We start from the raw sequence: 20,923 nt of genomic DNA, 5'->3' as shown, positions 1-20,923 counted from the left end.
CCAGCCCTGCTCATCTCTGAGGTTACCCCAAATCTGTCTGCCTTTTCTCACCACCAGCCAGTGAATGAAACACAAGGTGAATATTTAAATGGAGACAGAAAATCATGAATCCCCTCCAAACCTTCCCCTCTCCCAGAACACACCTCTCCCACCGTTCTTGTCACTCCGGCAACTGAAACTCTGGCTTCTCCAAGTCTTTCAAATGCATCTTAAATAGCTCAGTATTCACAAAGCAGAATAGAGGTTTGGGAGTTGAGGGAGCAGATTAAGGGTGAAGAACAAGATCGCCCAGAAGCAGGAGGTGCTGGGTACCAAGGTTGCAGGAAAGCCTCACGCTGTGGGCAGGAGTGGGGTGGGCAGGACTCGGAGCCAGAGATTCTCAGTCTGCACTGCCCCTGAGCCCAGGAGAAAATGGATGATTCAGGAAGGTTCCCAGTGGGGACCAGCATTCAGCAGTTAGGGAGGGGGGTGCCCGCTCTGCCCCTCTGGCCCTGGGTCAGACTCCTCTGATGAGCTCCTCAGGTTCTCCCAGCCTCTCCTCTCTCTGGGACCTTGGGCCATCAGCTCCTCCCACAGTGGCCATCTCTGCACTGGTCCATGTCAGGTGGGCGCAGCCCTGCTGGCCACCCTGGGGCTTCTCTGTGGCTGCTGAGATGAGACAGATCAGGGACAATGCCCACCAGAAAGCTCTCCAGATGTGCAGAGAGTCAAAATCGAAACAACCCAACAGCAGAAATGGATAAAGATCTACAAAGGGCTACTTAGCACGTGAAAAGACACTCTGCTTCCCTAATCATCAGGAAACTGCAAATCAAACTATGATAGTAACTGCCACACACCCCTTAGGATAGCCACGGTCAAAAAGCCAGAAAATACCACGGGTGGTGGTGCTCTCCTACAGTGCCACCACTCGGAGAGGCTGAGGCTGGAGGACCACAAGTTTGAACCCAGCCTGGCTAACTGAATGAAGCACCGTCTCAAAATAAAAAGTAAAAAGCAAAGGCTCTGGGTTCAATTCTCAGGGCTGTAAAACCAACCAACAAACAACAAAACCAAAAACAGAAAATGTGAGAATGTGGAAAAGTGAGAAAGTGGGGCACTGTTGGGAATTTAAATGGTGCAGCTGCTGTGGAAAACAGTATGATTCTTCCCTAAATAATTAAATTTGGAATGACTATATACATATGCATGTACTCCAAAGACTTGGAAGCAGGGATGTTGAAGAGATATTTGCACACCCATGTTCCTAGCAGAATTATTCACAATAGTTAAGGTATGGAAGTGTCCTCCATGCCCACCAACAGAGGAATGGACAAGAAAATATGGGCCACACACTGGAATATTATTCAGCCTTAAAAAGGAAGGTGACTCTGACATTGGTGAACCTAGAGGACATTGCCTGAAAGAAGCCAGTCACAAAAGCCATTACTATCTAAACCTCCATGCAAGATACCTGAGTGATAATGCGTTAGAGGTGGAAAGTGGAAGTGGTTGCCGGGGGCTGGAGGAAAGGAAATGGAGAGTTAGGGTGTAATGAGCCCAATTTCCATTTTACAATGCAAAAAGCACCATGGAGATTAATGGTGGAGATATTTACCATGATGAATTATGCTAAGACTATAAATTCTGCTGCACGTATTTTATGCAATTAAAAAAAAAACCCAACAACTCTTCAGGGAGGAATTGACGCTTGCTTGCAGGAAGCCAGGCAGTGAATTCCTCTCCCTCCTCCTCATCGCTCTTGTCCACAGAGCCTTCACTTCATTTGGGTGGAAGATGACACTGGGAGACCCAACTGTCTCTCTGGATGTCACCGGGTAGCTCTGCACCGTCCCCAGTGCTTGTCCCTGCTTCCTAAGAAGAGCCCTGCCTAGAAGCCTCAGGCTCCCCTTCCACCAGTCCTGCCTAAGACAGATAGCCAGAGCAGGGGACAGGTGGACCTGAACCATCATCTAATGAGCAAATATTTATCTAGCCTTATTGCAGGCCAGGTCTTACAAGAGTGTGAGAAACACAAGTGCGGTGAACCAGACAGATGCTGTCCCTTACGGGGCTTCTGCTGGGAAAGCAGAAATTAATTATGTAGTTAATGATCTGTAAACAAACTCTTAGCCTTACCAGAGATGCTAGACAATTCCTTTGTGACATGATTAATTTTTCACCTAAAGGCTGTTTATTAATCTGAGAACTCATGCTGGGACATTCCTCTTAAAATGTAGCTCCCAAGAAATGCAAGTGGAGGGGCAGCCTAGCTGGGAAATAAAAGCACAGCTTTGCCCTTGAACTTGAGCTTGAACTTGAAGGAGAAAACACAGAGGGCAGAGTTGGGCAATGCTGAGAAAGAGATCTGCAGGATTCTGTGGCTCTGGGCTCTGATACTGATGATTATGAACACTGGTCAGGAAGTCAAGCTCAAATATGAGACAGCTTGGTTGAAACTCAGGCTCTGCCAGATGCCCGCTGTGTGATCTTGGGTCCCATTCATCAGCCTCCCCGAGCCCGGTTTCTCCACCTGTACCACTGGAATTCTGGCAACAGCAGCTATGTTCTGGGCCTACTTAGGGTGAGAGAAGGTGGCCATGGACAACTAGTGGTCACAGCAAACCTCCATAAACCCCGGAAGGATTTGTTTGACCCTGCAGCTTTGACCGGTGCTGTGCATAATGAAAATGGCAAGAGCACAGCCATGTGCAAGCCTGGAGGTAGGGCCTGTCCCAAAGTGCCCTGAGATGACACAGCTTCAACCAGCACCTTGGCCACAGCTGGGGAAGTCTATGTGCTCAGCTGCCACCAGGTTCCTGAAACTGTGAGCTAACATGGTGGTACACCCCACCAAGTTCAGGTTGATTTGCCAAACAGCGATGGGTAACTAGGACAATTGTTTGTGGGAATTAGCAAAGGAGGTGCAACAGATAGAGACACAGCTGTGCAACTACACACCCACTAGAATGGCTACAGTGAAAAATGTTGACAACAGAAGCGCTGGCAAAGACAGGAAACATGGCAATGTTTATCTATTGCTGGTGGAAGGGAAAAGGGCAAACTGCTTTGACCACGAAATGTTTAAGAGTTAAATATATACCTATACTACGACCCAACGATCCTACTGTGACAGCTAAGCTGCATTGTCAGTTTGATTGGCTTAGGCGATAGTAAAGTATACTTCTGAGTGTGTCTGGGTGAGTCGCAGAAGCTATTCTAGTCACTGGTCCCTTTTTCCACTTCTTGGCCACCAAGAACTAAGAAGCTTTGCTCCACCGCACCTTCTGCCATGATGGTTGTGCTTTGGAGCCTGGTGATTAAGGCCTGAACTCTCTGAAACTGAGGCAGATTAGCCCTCTCCTCCTTTAAGATACAGGTGTTTGTTATCCCACCCACCAATGGGAACGCTGACCAATACAGGCACTCTTCTGTATTTACAAAGAGAAATGAAAAGTAAATCCACAAAAAGACTTAAATAAGGTGAAGGGTAGCAACTTTATTCACACTAGGCCCAAACAAAGAGCAGCCCAGGTGTATAGGGATAAGAAAGTTTTGGACTTGTCCTCAGCAGTGAAAAGAAATGGATTTCAGGGGCAGTCAGACTTCCAGTACCTGTGAGGACAATGTGGCCGCCACCTCCCCTACATTCTCATGTACTGGTCCCTGTGATGACACACACTTCATCGCATTTGACCTTTGCTGAGCCATTTAGGGAAGTGCTGAATTTTTTTAAATGGCACATATCCTAATGTTAGTAAAGGAAAGTAAAAACTGCATAATAATTTTCTCTACAGAGCAGGAAGTTGAGGCTCAGAGAGGTCGAAGCTAGTCCACGGTCACACAGCTATATGTGACCGTGCTGGGCTTTGAACGGAAGGCGACCCTGAAGCCAGTACTGGTAACCAGTACATGACCCTGCATGGTTCTTCTGGGATGCGTCCTGCGCTCCACCCACAGCAAGGAAAGGTGGAAAAGTCCAGGCCATTGCTTCTGATTCTCTAGCAAGTGCAGCAGAACCAGCCATGCCCCTCCGCCCACCTTCTCCCGACCAGCGGCCCCGTTGTTCTCTGCTACTTCTCTCAGTTTGGAGTTGGCGTTGGACATCCCCTGTTTAGAACGGCGGGTAACATGCTTCACCACCCCCACCGGCTGGCGACCTCTTTGAGTCTTCAATTCCCACAGTTTCTGTGCCCCCCACTGTACTGCTCTCCGAGGGACTCCAAATCTTTCTGTTAAACAGGTCAGTGGCAGAGGGCGGAGCTGTCCATGGCTTCTGTAAGATGGGAACCCACCTGTTTAATGTGGTCCCTGTGGTTGGACTAACAGACTTCATTCGAATCCTATGCATCTCTTTTCTTGATTTCTTATCCGTGGTGACCAGGTTTTGAATGTTAGTTTTCCAAAGAAGGTCATTTTGTTACCAAAGTCTTAAAACACTGGACTGTGTATCGTTTTCCCTTATTTAAAATTTTTACTTTGAGACAGGGGCTCACTAAGGTGCTAACGTTGCCTGGGCTGAGCTCGAACTTGCCGCCCTCCTGCCTCAGCTTTTCAGTGCGCTGAATATCAGGATATTACTTTCTTTGACATTGAATTTAGGGTCTTCCAGAGGGGCTATAGGATGTTTGGATTCTATAATCCTTATGTCACTGATGAAGTCACTGGTTAGAGCAACAGTCTTCAACCCTGTTATTGTGCTAAGTTATTACAAATGATAGCTAGAGCACCGAAACTTGATTGTTTATACCATGTAAAAACTGATTAGAGCAACTCGGGGTTATTCTTACAACAATATCCCCTGTACAGGTTTGCATTCTCAAACACCTTTCTCCAAGGGAGAGAAGGGAAGTGCATTCTACAGAGCCCCACAAGCATGAAATTCCATCTATCAGAGGTGATGAGTTGTGGAAAAGGTGTAGGGAATGCTAATGTAAGGCACCCGTCCTCTGATGGGCAGGCAGGTGGATTCTGCCAGTGGTTTCTGCCCTGGAGGGTTTGAAACAGCCGAGTTGCAAAGTGTGGCTTCACAACAGGACAGGGACTGTTTCACTGGATTCTTCTTATACTTTGGTTTTAAGCCCAAAGCCTCCACGTTGGGTTGCTGCTGGCCAATCAGACGAGACCACACACCCTCAGTGCCCTGACCTTGGTTTCACCCGCCCCATGGCTAATCGATCTGGATGATGAGGAGGGTGCCACTCAGCAGATGTTTACAGAACTATGGATGGTTAAGGACCCAGCGCTCAAAGGTGGGTATTGAGGGGCCAGGAACAGCTGGGCACAGATGACATCCTGAAGGTCACCAGAAACAGGCCAGGGTGGTGGAATAGAGACAGAGCTGCCTGGCAGGAGCTGAGCTGTCCATTGAAGAAAAGGGCAACTTGGCAGGGAGGGGGCGGGGGATAAACTCCCCGCCACCATCCCCTGTGCCAGCAGGGCTTCCCTTGGGCTGACTCCAGGCCCATGAATGCCACTGTCAGGGCTGGCAGGAAGTGAGGCAGAGGTAGGCTGGGTCAGGGCAGGAGGATTCAGGGAGGCTTTGCAGTGGAGATGGTTTCCAGTCCGGCTCTCCCTCCTCAAATGTTCAATTCCCCATGACATTCGCAGATTCTGGGCACAATGCTCTGTGTTAAGGGACTTAGTCGCACGACAGTTCAGTGGCAATGACATAGCCAGCAGGTGGCCACACGAAGTCATGGCAAAGTCCTGTCACCGGCTGGTAGTCACGCGTGAGGGGGGTGGGCTCACCCCCTGTGCCCCGCCCGCTGCTGCTCAGCTGCAGCTGGAGATCAAACCACTCTGCCATGGTCCTTTAAGGACAGCGCGGTCTTTCCCACCGTTCACAGGCCCAGTCACCTTTTCGTTGACTGTTGCGATCAGCCCAGGGTTTCCCGTTGGTGGCGGTGGCTGCAGGCGTGACCACCCTTTTAAGCTCCTGATGAGGTCCCTGGCGCACCACCCCAGGATGATCTGTGCAGCATCGACCTTGCCTGGATCCCTGTAGCAGCCTTGACCCACTTTTTCAGAGTCCAAACCCCTTGTTGAGCAAAGCATTGTCTCCCGCTGTGAATACCTCGGCTGGATCCTCCGTGGGTGTCACAGGCTGCAGACCCAGGACACTCCCGGGCTCCAGGAGCACCTCGAGGCACAGGGCTGCTGCTGTAACAGGCTGTTGATAGCTTGTCCTCCCCAATATTAACTGTAGGTGCATCAACCTTTCACTCTACACTCTAGGAGGCTGAGGCAGGAGGATGGCAAGTGCAAGCCCAGCCTGGGCAAAACTTTCTGTTTTGCTGAATGCCACCCCCATGTTTTTGGATCGGTGGGACCCACTGTCGTGTCCTGACCCCTCTCTCTCTTCCTGAAGCTCACAGTTGGCCCACTGACAAAACCGGTCTGTTTCCTACAAACCGCTGTCACCACACTGGCCGGGCCACCAGGGTCTCTCTCCAGTTCTTCTGTTCTCCCTGTCCAATCTTCTCCACCTAGCACACGGGGGACCTTTCCACAACCCAGATCCAACTCACACCTGCTTGACACCTTTCAGCGGCTCCCCTTGCTCCCAAATGTGGCAGCTCCCGGGCCCACCTCTCACGTCCCATCGTTCCCTCCTGTGCCTCACTTTGAACCTCATTCGGTCCTTCCCGGGGGACCCTTCTGGCCACAGGGCCTATCCTCTGTGCCCTACCTAGTAAAATGCCACTCACCGCAGGCCACTCAGGTAGGCAAGGTAGTCCATTTGGGGTATGGTGTAAACATAACGGCATTTTATTTTATAATTTATTTTCATTTTATTGTTTCAAAAGGCATGTTCATGTATGCTTTATTAAATACAAGACGTACTAATGGAAATATACATACGATACATAAGCATACACATGTTTTATAAGGAATTATGTATCCACCACAAGGGGTTCAACATGTTTGTAAGATCTGGGCGTAATGGCACATGCCTGTAATGCTAGCAATGAGGAGGCTGAGTCAGGAGGATCACTGCAAGTTCAAGGCCAGCCTGGGCTACATACTGAGTTGAAAGCCAGCCTGAACTGCATAGGTTTTAAGGACAGGTCTCCAGCTCCGTCTGTGTGTTTCTTCTGAGGCTGCTGACCCACTCCGTTGGCGTGGAAGAGACAGGCTCAGTAGATGACGTATTGCAGCAGGTGTGTAGGTCGGGGACGTTTGCTCTTACAGTGGCACGGCTGCCTTCCTGGGCTCTCTCTGAGAGCTGTGCGCTTCCTTGTAGATGAAGGACCCGGATGGAAATGCGAGCGAACCGGGAGAAGCTGGTTACCTGCTCTGAGGAAGGAGGCCACCGTCTAAATGCTGTCCCCTTCATCTCTTCCTGCCAGCCCGAAACTGCTTTCTCTAACCACACCTCCATCTCCACCGAATGCAAAAGCAGCCTCCTTGTCCTTCTGCCTCTGAAAGTGGACCTCTCCCTGTGACGCAGTTCTCAGCAGCAAGTCCCGCCTGGGAGTCTCGGGTGCGTTTCCATGGGAAAGTGGGCTTTCCGGGCGTGGTATGTGTGTGTGTCTTGGTTTATGGGCTGGCGTCGCAGCTGAAGGCTTGAAACCCTCCCTCTAATAGTTTACCAAGGGAGCAGCGACCGGAAGTGGAGACCGAAAAGCTCTCATTCACAAAAAGTGAGGCTAGACAGGTGTGGTGGCGCATGCCTGGAAACTCAGCACTGTGTGAGGCTGAAGCAGGAAGATTGCAAGCCTGAGCCCAGCCTGAGCAACTTAGTGACTCAGAGTGAATTTGTCTCAAAATAAAAACTTTAAAAAAAAAAGGCTGGGACAAGCTCAGTGCGAAGGCCCTGTGTTCAGTGCTGTAGCTGCCGCCGTCCCTGCTTGTCTTGATTCCTTGAGACCGAGGAAAGCTCAGAGAGGCACCAGAGGACTCTGCCTTCCCCTGGCTTCCTGTGCCTGGGATTTGTATTTTGGCTGCAGGGAGAGGCAGCAGCCCCTGAAAATCCCCTCCTGTTCCTCCCTCATCTTCTCCCAGCCTCTGTCACTGTCATTCGAGTTGTCTCCTCACTTCTGTTATCTGCGAAGCCCTGCTCAGCTTTCTAAGAGAAGTATGTGGGGGAGTCAGGGAAAGACGTCAAAATACCGGAGGGTCCATCTGTGTCGAGGACTCACCGCCCCAGAATTCCCACAGGACTCTCTCCCAGCTGTCTTACTTGTGGTCATGTGTGCAGTGCGCCGCTGGTTTGACTGCACTGTGTTCCCGGAAATGTGCTGGCTAGTAAATTCCACAAGGCGGCCATTTGTATGCCATTAGTTTAACGGGAAAAATGATAATGCAGGCCAAGTCTGTCCGCCCAAGCCCCCAGTCGACTTACTCTGGCACTGTGTAGATTGCCTAGGGTTTTCTATGATCTAAGGCAATGGGAGCATTCATTACCTGAAGAACTAGCACTGGGGGGGTCTCTGGGGGAGAAACCTTGTGTGTGAGCATCACAGCAGCGCTTGAGGATGCCAAGGTCCTCCCAGCATTGTGCTGGCCTGGCAATGCCCACACATAAGGAAATGATTTGGAAAGAGGCTACACCACGCCTCAGTGGGACCCGGAATCACAGGGCCCCCAGTAATGAGTTCATCTTGGGGACCCTGAGGGGCCAAAGCTTGGGGAAGGGTGGGGAAGAGGACAGCAATAGAGGGCACCATATTCACAGGGCAGAGCAGCAGGTGCTGACTGGCTGGGAAGAGCAGGGGGTCAGGAGACTGCCCACTGCCCTCCGCTGAGACTCCTGAGCTGCACAGGGTTTCCTCTTTGTCCACGTGGATTCACCCTCATGAGCGCTCACCACAGACAGTGAATGCTGGTTAAAAACTTGCCAGTGATGGACGAGTGTGTTCAAAATGAAAGTCTGAACATACCAAACTGTCCTTTTTAAAAGTGGGAAAAAGTCCTAAATAATTTCTCAAAAGAAGCCACGCACACGGCTAGCAATGTGAAAAAATGCTCGACGTTACTGTTACGGCTTAGACCTAGATGTCTCCCCAAAGCCTCAAGCGCTCATAGGTGGGGCTTTTGGAAGGTGACTGGATCCTGGGGGGCTTATGGCTGACCTGCTGTGAGGAAGAGGCCGGCCATGATGGAGTTGGCCCTGAAATGTTTATCTCCATTCCCAGCTCCTCCCTTGACTCTGCTTCCTGGCTGCCATGCCAGGAACAGCTCTCCTCCTCCATGCCCTGCCATGGAGCCAGCCAACTATGAACAGAAATATAAGACAAAATAAGCCTCTCCTCCTTTAATTTATTGGTTTTCAGGTATTGAGTCCCAGAATGAGAAAGCAACAACAACAATCATGAACCATCAGGGAAATGCCAATCAAAACCACAAGGAGGAACAACTTTCCTCCAGTTGGAATGATCATTATCAAAACAACAAGGTAACAAGTGCTGGTGATGATGTGGGGAAAGACAGCCTTTGCACACCGTTGTGGAGAATGAAAGTTAACACAGCCACTGGGGGCGTTTCTTGAAAAAATTAAAAGCGCCGCATGATCCAGGAATCACACTTCTGGGTATACGTCCAAAGGAGAGGAAGTCAGTCTGTCAAAGAAGAGTCCTATAGCCAGTATTTGGAATCAACTTCAACAGCCAATCATGGATGGATGAATTAAAAATTGTGAAATATACACATAATGGAATATTACCCAGCTGTGAAATAAGCAGCAAAATCCTGTCATTTGTGACAATGTGGATAAGTCAGACCAGGAAAGACAAATGCCCTATCATCTCACTGAGATGTGTAAGCTCTAAAAAATTCATCTCACAGAAGTAGAGTGGAACTATGTTACAGAGGCTGGGGAGGGCAGAGAGACAGGAGGATAAGGAGAACTTGGCCAACAGGCTACAATTATAAGAAGGAATATATTGCCGTGTTCTAGGCACAGTGAAATCACTACAGTTCTGTGTCACTCACTTTCCCATTGCTGGGCAAAACACCCAACAGCCACAACTTAGAGGAGGAGAGGTTCATTTTGGCTCATGTTTTCAGCCCATGGTCAGCTGGCTCCAAGGCAGAAACAAGATAGCAGAAAGAATGGCAAGGAAAAAGCCATTCTGTCATGGTGGCCAGGAAGCAGAGGGAGAAAAGGGAGGGGCCAAGGAGGGAGCTGCACCCTTGTAGGCCACTCCCCCAGTGACCTCCTCTCCCAGCCAGGCCCCGCCTGCTACCACACACAGCTATGGACTCACAGGTTAATTAATCCACTGTGGAGTAGCACCCCATGATACAATAGCTTTCTAGAAGCCCCACCTGTGAACACAAGAAGCTTTTGGGGGACACTTAGATCAAACCACGACAGCAACTAATGTATTGAATATTTCAAAGTGTCTGGATGACAGGTTCATGAATGCTCTCATTAAAAGGAAATAATAAATGCCCCAGGGGATGCCTGAAACATGACACTGTGCCCCCATAAACGTAAAATTATTGTGCATCAATTTAAAAAATCCTACCTTATACAAAGAATACCATATATTAACAATTATTTTGTTACTACATAAATCTTTACTAAACTTAGAACATGCCACAGAGAGATATTCTTGGCACCCACGAGAGTAGCAGTGACCCAGAAAGAAAATAAATGATGGGGAAAAAGTGGGTAAATTAGAACGCTTGGTTATGCTGATGGAAATATAAATGGTGCTGCCTTTGGGGAAAGCAGTGTGTCAAATTCCTCTAAAAATTAAATATAGAGTGACCAAAAGAGAGAGAATGCAACTCCTAGGTGTGTACCTGAATGAACTGGGAGAAGATATTCACTTCATAATCACACAAGAATGAACTTGGCTGCCATATTCATAGCAGCACAACTGTGGAATCAACCCAAATGTCCACCAAGGGATAAAAAGGTAAACAATATAAGGTGTGTGTGTGTGTGTGTGTGTAGTAGCACTTTTTTCAGACACAAAAATAAATAAGGCACTGCCACATGCTAGGCCATGGATGGAACTTGAAAAACATGCTAAGTGTAAAAAGCCAGACACACAAGGACATTTCTTGTATGAGTCTCTTCATATGAAATGTTCAGAATTGGTAAATTCACAGAGATAGGAGACAGGTTAGTGGGTGCAGAGGCTGCAGGAGAAGGGAGGAACAGAGTGACTACTCAGATGCAGAGTTTTTTTCTGGAGTGAAAGAATGTTCTAGAACTAGAGAATGTTCTAGAACTAGAGAATGTTCTAGAACAGAACTGAATGCCTATTGTGTGGTTGCACAGCAATGTGAATATTTTATCATTCAGTAAATGATACTGATTCATACCCTTTAAAATGGTAAGTTTTGTGTGAATTTTATCTCAATACAAGAATGCTTTGAATTCAACTTTCATATCGTCCATACGTAGCTTCACGGCCCCATAGGAGGATTCGTTAATGTTTGGTGCAGGTGTGAGTGAAAGAACCTTGCTCATGCAGGCTTTACCTAGCTCTCAGCCCCACTAGGCTTCCTCCCGCCCCAGGACCTTTGCACATCTCCTTCCTCTGAGTGGAGCCCCAGACACCCCTCCCTACTGCCCTGGTTAGCTTATCCTCCAACTCCAACTCTCTGCTGGGCCATCAATGTCCACAAAAGCCTCTCCTGACCTTTGTGACTGGATCAGTACCATCTCACATTGATACTTTATTTGTGCCCTGCTTCTGTTCACTTTGATCTCTCACAGTGCACTGTAAGGTTTATGGGGGCTGTTCACTGTATCACTGGAGAGGGGCAGTTACTACTGGATTCCCACCCCATAGGACTGTCCCAGTCACAGAGTATATGCTCAGTAAACATGATGAAGAGAGGAAGGGGAGAAAGGACAGATGAAGGGTAGAAGGAAATGAGGAAGGAATACCTCCTTTCTCCTTTCCTTTTGCACTCTGCTAGCTCATTCCATCTTAATAAATTGCCTATGGAGGTATTTAGTATGCACAGGCGATGAGTCTGATTTGTATGTGTAGAAAGCCTTGGTGCCTAGGACTTGTCTCCGTGAAGCCTTTTTCCTCCATCCTCAAAGCACGGTTTCCCATGTGAAGAGGGAAGCTCTGAAAGTGCTGAGCTCTGAGACACTGGCCACTAGGAGGCTATCCAAATCATGCATCCAGGAAGGTGACAGCCGCATGCCAGCCTCTGAAACTCTCAAAAGGATACAGCAATATTTTCCGCAGGGCTAAGGAAAGGTGCTGGTGCCCTACAATTCCATGAAGAGAAGAGCCACACGCCTCAATTATCTATCTATGTGCTGTATCCAGAGGAGAAGCTAGGGCAGGCAAAGGGGATATGACAGGTCAGGACCTGCCACAGGGAAAGGACTGATGGACACAGACGTAGAAGTCCACTGGCTGAGGGTTTCATAGGACTTAGTGTTTCCGGTGGGCCCTGCTCATCTCCCTGAAATAAACTATGCTAATTTCTTGGTGAAAAATTCCTACTGTCTTCCCTGTTGCCAAGCAACCAGCCCAAACATGTTTACTGTGTAAAATCTCTCTGGAGGGTCCTGAGCTGCACCTGTGCCTGAAGCCAGGGTGCTCAAGGCTAGGAAGCTATGAGTGCACCAGGGAAGGTTTCAGGCACTGACTGGCAGAGAAGCAGGTACATAGACCCTCACACATCTGGGACACACAGGAGCCCATTTATTAACTAATGTATTTTACTAATTTTTTCTTCTAAATTCTTCCAAGTGATCCAAACTATGGGCTCTGGAGCCAGACTCCCTCCATGTGATTCCCTGCTCCATCACTGAAGAGGAGACTGAAATGATCTGTGGTTCACTTTTCTCATCTATAAAATGAAAACAGTAATGATGCATATTGCATAGGCTCATTCATTGTTAGAATTAAAATTAATGTGGTTAAAGTGCTTTAAACAGTGGCCAGCACAGGTGAAGAATGCTATAAATGCTAGCTGCACTACCCTTGTTATTGATTACCCTATAGAAATGGAGCTTTCATTGTTGTTTACATAAATGGGAGAGTTTATGAGTCAGCAGGCCAGCTAACAGGAAGCTGAGAAATGAATCTTTTCAAAGGCTGTAGAGCATTACAGCAGGTACAGGAGGCCCTGAGTTCATTGCTTAGGATCAAAGTTAAGTAAGTAAACAATAAATAAACAAGTAAATAATAATTCTATGAGCTCAGACCATACAGAAGCTCAGACGTGAATAAGTTCCAGAAGTGGGGTTAGCAGGGCTTAGCAATTCTTATGGCCTCCTGTGATTTCTGATGGACCAGGAGACCCAAGGAGAGCAAGCACCCTGAACTGGCGCAAGCTGTTTGGGACAGAAAGTGAGAACTTCCCTGCTAAGAGTTTCCCAACACTACAATATGCTCATGGTGAGGCTCACTCTGTGGTGTGTGGGTCCCCACTCCCCAGGGAGAGCATATGTCTGCCTTTCTATGGCTGTGTCCCACACCTAGCACATGCTCATTAACCTTTAATGAATGAAATAGTTAACATGGAACACAGCCCCTGGGCTCAGCTCACCTTTACTCCTACAAGCACAATGAAGACAAATGGGGTGGGGTGTCCTCAGGGTCTAAGAAGAGGGGTAGGAGGCTGCTAATACATCACTGATGGTCTCAGGAGGTTGTTCTTATGCTGCAGGAGGTGACCACAAGACAGACAGCAGAGAGTTGTCAGGGACCCCTACACCTTTCAAGGTTTAAAAGTCCTCCTGGTAATAAAGATTGGCCTGATACTCAGTGTTCACAAGCATCATGTCACAAGATGATAGCTTTTCATATATATACCTTGCTGGTGTATAAGAAGCAGAGAAAGTACACAAGTTGTGACTGGACAGTGGGTGAATTTGCACAAGGTGCACAGACTACGTTGACAGCACAGAAGCTGAAAACACACTAGAAAAGCAGAGCTCAAATGGGGCCCCACTCTGCCCAGGTATTACTTATTCTCAGGGTCACACCAGAAATCATACACAGCTTCACGTCCCAAGTAAAGGGATCTCTGACCGAGTGTCCTTTGTGCCTCCCTTTGGCTCAGGGTTAGACATGGTAGCCTGACAATTCTAAACACAGTTTGAAGGGTTATCATGTGCTTAGCTTCATGCCAGACATTGCTAAAGGATACGAGGAAAGCAAAGGACACAGTCCTGATCTTGAGGGGAAAAGACCAGTGTATGTATGTGACTATTAATCCTGGTGTATCAACTTTATTGGATTAAGAAACACCTAGCAGAATAGTAAAGCAGGCTGTTAGATGTGTCTGAGTAGGTCATGGAATTGTGACCTTGGACCCTGGCCCCTTTCTCCCTGGTGCTGTTCCCTTGATCTGCTTCCTGGACACCATGAACTGAGCAGCTTTTCTCCACAATACCCTTCGGCCATGGTGCTTCTGCCTTGAAGCCAGTGGGCCATGGACTGAGTCCTCTTTAACTATAAGCCAAACCAAACCTTTCCTCCTTTAAGTTGTAGTTGACAGGAATTGAAACCTAGCACACTGAAAGCTGACTAATACAACATGTATTGCTAGATACAAATTCAGCACTTACTTATATCAGTTCATAAAACTTGGAATCCATCCACGAGGGCTCCATCGAAAGCCAATCGGGCATCCCAAGTCTGTTGGAAGGAGGCTAGGGTTTTATAATTTGGGTAGCATGTAGCAGGACGACCTGGGGATGTGGATGGAAAAGGCATGGTGACCACTCTGCAGGTGGAGCAATCCTGCGAAAGCCTTGGCCCACATGTAAACTTCCTGGAGATAGCACCAGGGTCCTCCTGGAGAGTGCGGGCACTTGAAAATGTCCATCTACGGTCACAACAAGGTAAGTGCCGTGTGGGAAGGATGCTAAAAGGAAAACTCTGAATATGAGACCAAACTCCTGCTAAGTATTGAACTTCAGGGCTCTAGGCTGGGGGAAAGGGCTGGGGCTATCTCTCTACAGCTCTTTAGGTGGGAATGAGACTTTCTCTGAAAGGCCCAGGAATGGCTGAAGGACACTGCACAGACACACAGGGAGAAGTTTCTGGGGAAAAAGTCAGGTGTCTGGATACTCTGCACAAATAAATTCAGAAGCAATCAGTGAAGGAGATGTAATCACCCTTACTCTGCTTCCTGTCTGTTTCCTTGCTCAAACCACCTGGTCCCTGGCAAGCTTCCTGAGCTGGGCTGGCGACAGGGAGGTTCCTGGTGACCCTGCCAGACCAAGACCGGGAAAGGGCAGAGTGATGACACTAAATCCCTTGAAGTCAACAAAGGGCTGCCCAAGAAGGGAGCATAAAAGGTCCAGGGTGTATGTTTAAGAACAGCAAAGAACTGCAAGCTGGAAACCACTGGCGCCGGGAAAGGGAACTATTAGCAAGGGCTTCCCCTTCGCCCACCACCTTGAACATAGCAGAGGTTCCTGACCTTCTGTGTGCCACAGTTGTTTGTTTTTTTTTTTTTCCCCTGTCTAGAGGAGTTCTCTGAATGCTTGAAAAAGCAGAAAATGATAGATAGAACATTAAAAAGGAATATCTAATGAGATCAGCTTGCAAAATAGCTACATACGTGCTTCTTTATGCTTGCACTAGCTAAGCAGATCCAGCGGGGACTTTATTAAATGCCATAATTTAGAATGACGCATGAGCGTCAATGATACTTGGAAATTTAACTGCAACAAGTGTAGCATGTTCCAGAGCCATGTATGATTCCCTTGAGAAAGAAGTCACAGGGACTAACAATGCTACTGTGCTTTTCTTGTGTATATTTATTTTCTCTCTCTTTCTTTCTTTTTTGTAGTACAGGGGATTGAACTCAAGGCCTTTTGCACTAAACTATATCTTCAGCCTTTTTAAAATTTGGAGCCAGGTTCCTGCTAAGTTGCTCAGTTGCCCAGGCTGGGCTGGAACTTGGGATCTTCCTGTCACTTACTCCATATGCTAGGAGGAATGAGCATAAAGATGTGACTTTTTTTCCTACTCAAGACCACAAACCTCTTATCTCAATCTACAGACCCCTTGGCGAGTGTAGATCCCTTGGGAAAGTTTCAGAGCTCTTTTCAGAATCACTAGGAAGGTCAACTTCCTGCAGCCAGGCAGGGTCAGCAACCAGATTCCCAGACCTGGCCTATGAATGAATTCAAGGAACTTTTCCAGCAAGGCAACCCGTGAGATCTGGACACACGGGCAGAGTCGGTACCCTAAAAACATTCCAGTTTTCACCGGCACAGATCACACCGGAAATCTCTGCCAGCGCTGCAGAAATCTAGAGCCCTCTCCCCACCTGTGCAGCCTTCCTCTCCAGGATCTCCTCCAGAGAGCCTTCCTGATTCTGGCCCTCCCTGGCCACATGTGCCACTTACACCACTGTGCCATCGCCTGCACACTGCCTTGTGGACTTTCTTTGAAATCAACTGTGCTGTCTTTTCTTTATTTACTTTATCTGGGTCAGTGGCTGGGCACATTATGGCAAATCAGTGTCACCATATTCACACCCATGGATTCAGCCCTGGGCTGCCTGATTCCTCCTCCCTAGGGACACAGGTGAGGGGACGTGGAGGGGGCAGGTGCCACGTGCCGACAAGTATTGCTCAGGTCCTTACAGAGTAAGCAAACTGCATTACAAAGGTGTAGTGCAGCCACTCGCATGTAAAGAGAGAAGCCAGACACTGCCCCAGCCAGCAGGAGGCTGGGCTGCCAGGCGACTTTGTCACCAATTTCTTATTTGACCCCTACTCGTTTCGGGAGATGGGAATACATCTTATACAAGTAAGCGAATCTGAAAAGCCACATCCTGTTGCAACAAGGCCTATAAAAGAACTGGGAAGACACGATATGGGAAAGGGCAATTGGAGATTCTTTGTTCCCTGTATCAATGGGCAAGAGGCCTTAAGGGTGAGAAGCAGCCATCTGTGTAAAAAGCCAGCAGGAAACAAGACAGGGCAGACAGATCTGGCTGTATTATAAGAGTGATCATAAATCCAGGGGACCTGAAACAGCAGACGAAGGGAGACATCCTGGGCCATCAAAGATGCATCAAGCAGGCGAGGGAATGGAGTAGAGAAGCTACTATACGGACTTCAAAATCAGACCTGCTCAGCAAGAGCTGAGGCTCTAAAAAGTCTCTGTGAGGCCTTGGGCAAGTCGCCTGCCCTCTCTGAACTTGTTTCCCAGTCGTTAAGTCGGATCAGCCCATGCTCCTCTGCTGGGTTGTTAAATGCATTAAGGAGTCTACTAAGAGCAGTGCTTGGCCCAGTGCTGTGCCACCGTCAGCTTATTCTGCTGAGATGCTGTGGGAGAGCAAGGCAGGGGACAGACACAGTCTGGTTTGGCTTTCACAGATGATCAGCCATAGTGCACGTGGTCAGTAAGACAGAGGTGGGAGGGGGCCACTCCTCCAGGAGTCATCCTACCCACGGTGTCCCTAGCATTCTCCCTGGGAAGGGGAGAGGACAACACACCGAGAGCCACCACTGCGAAGCAGCAATGTGAGCGTCCCTTGGGCAGGAGATCAGGTTGAGGGGTGGGTTGTTCACAACTTCTGGTAGAAGCCCTCCAGTCCCTGCCAGCGGGGAGCCCACCCATGTCCACCCATGCCATGTCCAGACCTCTCCCCGACAACATCGCACAGCCCAGGGCTCCTGTTTACCAGTGTCAGTGTCACCCTGCTTGGATTTTAAGTGCCTCAAGGACAGCAGCCAGTCCCCTGCTCCTCGTGCTTTCGGTGGTCAACACAGCTGGGTCCTGGGAGCTTGTGAATCACTGACTGGAAAGAGGGAGGTGGAGCTCTAGACTTCAGTGCTGCTCCCGAATTGCAAGAGCTATAAGGAATGGGGGGGTCATTTAAGGAACCCCCTTCCCCTAAGCACTCTGGCAAGACCTTCCTCTGTTCTCCAGGGGACATTCCGCAGGCCATGTGAGAGCCCATGCTGGAGTCACAGCTGAAGTCTGGCCACCTTTCAGACCCCTCTGTCACCTGCTGCTGCCCTGGGCTGAGGGGACACAGGCCTTTTCCTGCCCAAAGGGGGTCTGGACTAGCACATGTGTGGGGGAAAAGAGCTCCTGTGTCCGGGGGCTCCAGAGGCATTTTGGGGGTTGCTGTAGCAGCCCCTGCTGGAGCTGAGGGTTGCAGGGGTGGGGAGGGTCCCGTGGGGTCCTCCCCACTCAGGGGTCTCTGCAGGCCCCAGACACCCCTGTCCTTTGCACAAGGCTCCCTGGTTGGAGGCAACACACAGGGTGGGAGGAGTCAGCTCTGGTTTTCTTCCCAGCCCTGTGGCGTGTGTCCTACACCAGCCCCACAACTGTCCTCCTCCCGCGCATGGACCCCATTTCCCCCAGCCCGCTGGATCCTGCAAATCTCGCCTTCTCCACAGTCCGTGTTCCCAGCCTCTCCTAAGCCGCAGTTTATACAGAGTTCTGGAGGCCTGTGTGCACTCAGAGCTGCTAGGCACTCCCTTAGGTCTGAAGGGCTTCTCTGCTAAAAGGGCCTCACAACAGTGTTTCAGTCTCTGCCATGCAGAGACATACAAACAAAAAGGACTACAGTTGTACTCCCCATAAGAAGTGGACTTCACTGGTGAACATACAGAGTTGAAGCACCTTTCTCTGTGGAGTACTTCACATTCATGAAACTGACAGCTTTCGCTTTAAACGTGCTCCCCTGCCCTGACCCTCTGCCGTCCCACTCCCGCAGCCCCTACGACCCTCTCCTCCAATTATCCTTCAAGCCCCCATCCCCAGGCCCTCCGGCCCCTCTTGAGCACGTCCTCTGTCCCCGCCCCTGCCAAACCAACCCTGTCGAGAGAGGGAGAGGCCACATCCCCAGGTGACCCTGTGGCCAGGGCCGCTCAGCTCACCTGTTGGGCCGGCTGCAGCACCCCCGTTCTCGCCTTCTCTGGATCCGGCTCGCGGTCCCGCGGCAGCAGCCCCTTCTTAGGGTGCATGTGCCGGCACAGGCAGGTGACCCCGCACAGCGCAAGGATGCTGGTGGCCGTGCCCAGCGTGGCGCCCAGCGCGATCACAGGCACCGAAAGCACCATGGTGTGGGCTCCGCGCGGCTCGGTCCGCCAGCTCCTGCCAGGCGGCTTTCCAGCGGCTGCCGCTGATCCGCTAGCGCGCGGAGGGGCGGGGAGGGAGGCAGCGGCAGGGAGGACGTCAGACAGGAGGCTGACCCAGGAGCCTTGTCAAACAGCAACATGTGACCGGACTCCTACCCAACGGGATCCCAGCCTGCGGGGGGCAGGAGCCTCCCTTAAGGTTGCCGTCCTCCATTCTGCGTGCCTGCAGGGCCAGCTGGGCACCAGGAGGGCTCAGAGCCAGGCTGTGACTTTCCCGGGCTGTTAACCCTTTGCTCGCCACCCTCTCTCTCCCCCAAAGAGACAGCAAAGAGGCTGTCAGACTGGTACCCTCCAAGCTTTGCACACAGGTGGAGCTGCAGATGGCCCAGCTCCCCTGCGGAGGAGGCTTCCTGCAGGGAGAGATGCTTGAGACCATCCAGAGTCCTGGTGCAGATCCTGACAGTGTTTCCATGAGATCTGCACCCTGCCCTGGTTCGACCTTGTGCTTCACCTTGATTATTTCACTTGATCTGCAGGGGGGATTCTCATCCATATATAGATAAAGGTGCCAGGCTCAAAGGGGACATGGGACAGTGGGGAACAGGGTCGTGTGGGACCCAAGCTCAAGCCCACACTCAAAAGGACTTGCCTGTGGAGGACAGAGAGCATCAGCCATGCCAGCGAACCACACACACCTGATTCAGAAAAAAAGCATGCTCGGTGTGGGGGAAAAATTGGAACTGTAGTCATGGGGAAGTCTGATCAAGGCAACAGTGCTCTTTGCATTTTCCATTAAGACCAGAGTTTGATTCAGCAAACATCAGCTGGACTGAGCTGGGTGCGCTCCAGGCAGGCTGAACTCCAGGAAGAATAGCTATCAGGAGTTCATCCACAAATTCCCAGGAGACTGGTAACTCCCCAGTCCATGACCTCTCCAGCTAGACCTTTCCTGCTGATCTGCAGGTTGAATCCTGCCTGGTCCTACCCTCCAGGTTTTCAGCCTGCATAAAAACCACCCATGGTGGAAGAAAGAGCAAGGATATGGGGAAAAAATAAGGATGAAGAGGGCTGGGGATTTAGCTCAGTGGTGCTGTCACCTGCCTCACAAGTGCAAGGTCCTAAGTTTGATCCCCGGTGCCACAAAAAACAAAACAAAAAACAAACAAACAAAAAACCCCCAAGATATTGTCATGTAAAGGTACAAATTCCCAATGATGAATGTCATGGTATTGTATACCTAAAATGTACCAATAAACTTAGTGAATAAAAAAAAATGTAATTATCCAAAACAAAACAAAACAAAAACCACCATGGCTGAGTGGTGTAGCATATGCGCTGCCGAAGTGAGCACATGGCTGAGTGGCTTAGAACACTTTCCTCCTCGACCCGGTTTTGTGGGGTGGCTGGGCTCAGCTGGGTGGTTTTCAGTGCTATGCCTTCTGGGACTGGAGTCATCTGGGGTCCCGCTGAGACCCGCTGAGCTGGACGTCCAGTGGCTCATTCACGTGGCCAGCTGTTGGTGGCTGTTGCTATAGGAAAGTCAGCAAGACAGTCAAGGCAGGCTTTCATTGTCCTCACCGAGGCTAGACAGGTAGCAGGAGCATCACACAGCATGGTGGCCAGGTTCCCAAATGAAGGAGGAAAGGCTGCCTATTCTCCTAAGAACTGGGTTCAGAAGTTCCTTTGCTGAAAGCCATAGTCTGCCTCTGATCTTTTCCCTACAGGGCATCGAAAAGGGTGTTTCTGAAATGCAGAACTGATCCTGTTTGTGTGTGTGACTTTCAAAGTTTCCAGGGATGTAGCCAAGACACAACTTTGATCCCAAATCCTTTGTGACGTGGTCTCTGCGAATCCCTCCAGACTGCAGTTCCCAAAAGGGGCCATGAACTTCAACTGCTTCCAGCAAGTCAGGGTTCATTCAACAAGCTAACATCTTTAACGCACCCCACC

General features: G+C 49.6%; 1 protein-coding gene across 1 annotated transcript in view; it reads right to left on the bottom strand.

Moving 5' to 3' along the window:
* Window positions 1–19,193, bottom strand: part of Syt13 (synaptotagmin 13) — a 33,108-nt gene extending 13,915 nt beyond the window's left edge. Inside the window, exon 1 of the mRNA XM_010612495.3 lies at window positions 18,773–19,193. Coding sequence (XP_010610797.1) covers window positions 18,773–18,955 — 183 coding nt within the window. The 5' untranslated portion in view covers window positions 18,956–19,193. The remainder of the gene's footprint in view (window positions 1–18,772) is intronic.
* Between the last annotated feature and the right edge of the window lie 1,730 nt (window positions 19,194–20,923).

The sequence above is a fragment of the Fukomys damarensis genome, unplaced genomic scaffold (genome assembly GCF_012274545.1).
Source record: "Fukomys damarensis isolate Sample0158 unplaced genomic scaffold, DMR_v1.0_HiC HiC_scaffold_27, whole genome shotgun sequence".
In the NCBI taxonomy this organism is placed as follows: domain Eukaryota; kingdom Metazoa; phylum Chordata; class Mammalia; order Rodentia; family Bathyergidae; genus Fukomys; species Fukomys damarensis.
Note: the sequence above shows the minus strand (reverse complement) of the source record. Positions and strands in the feature narration are given on the sequence as shown.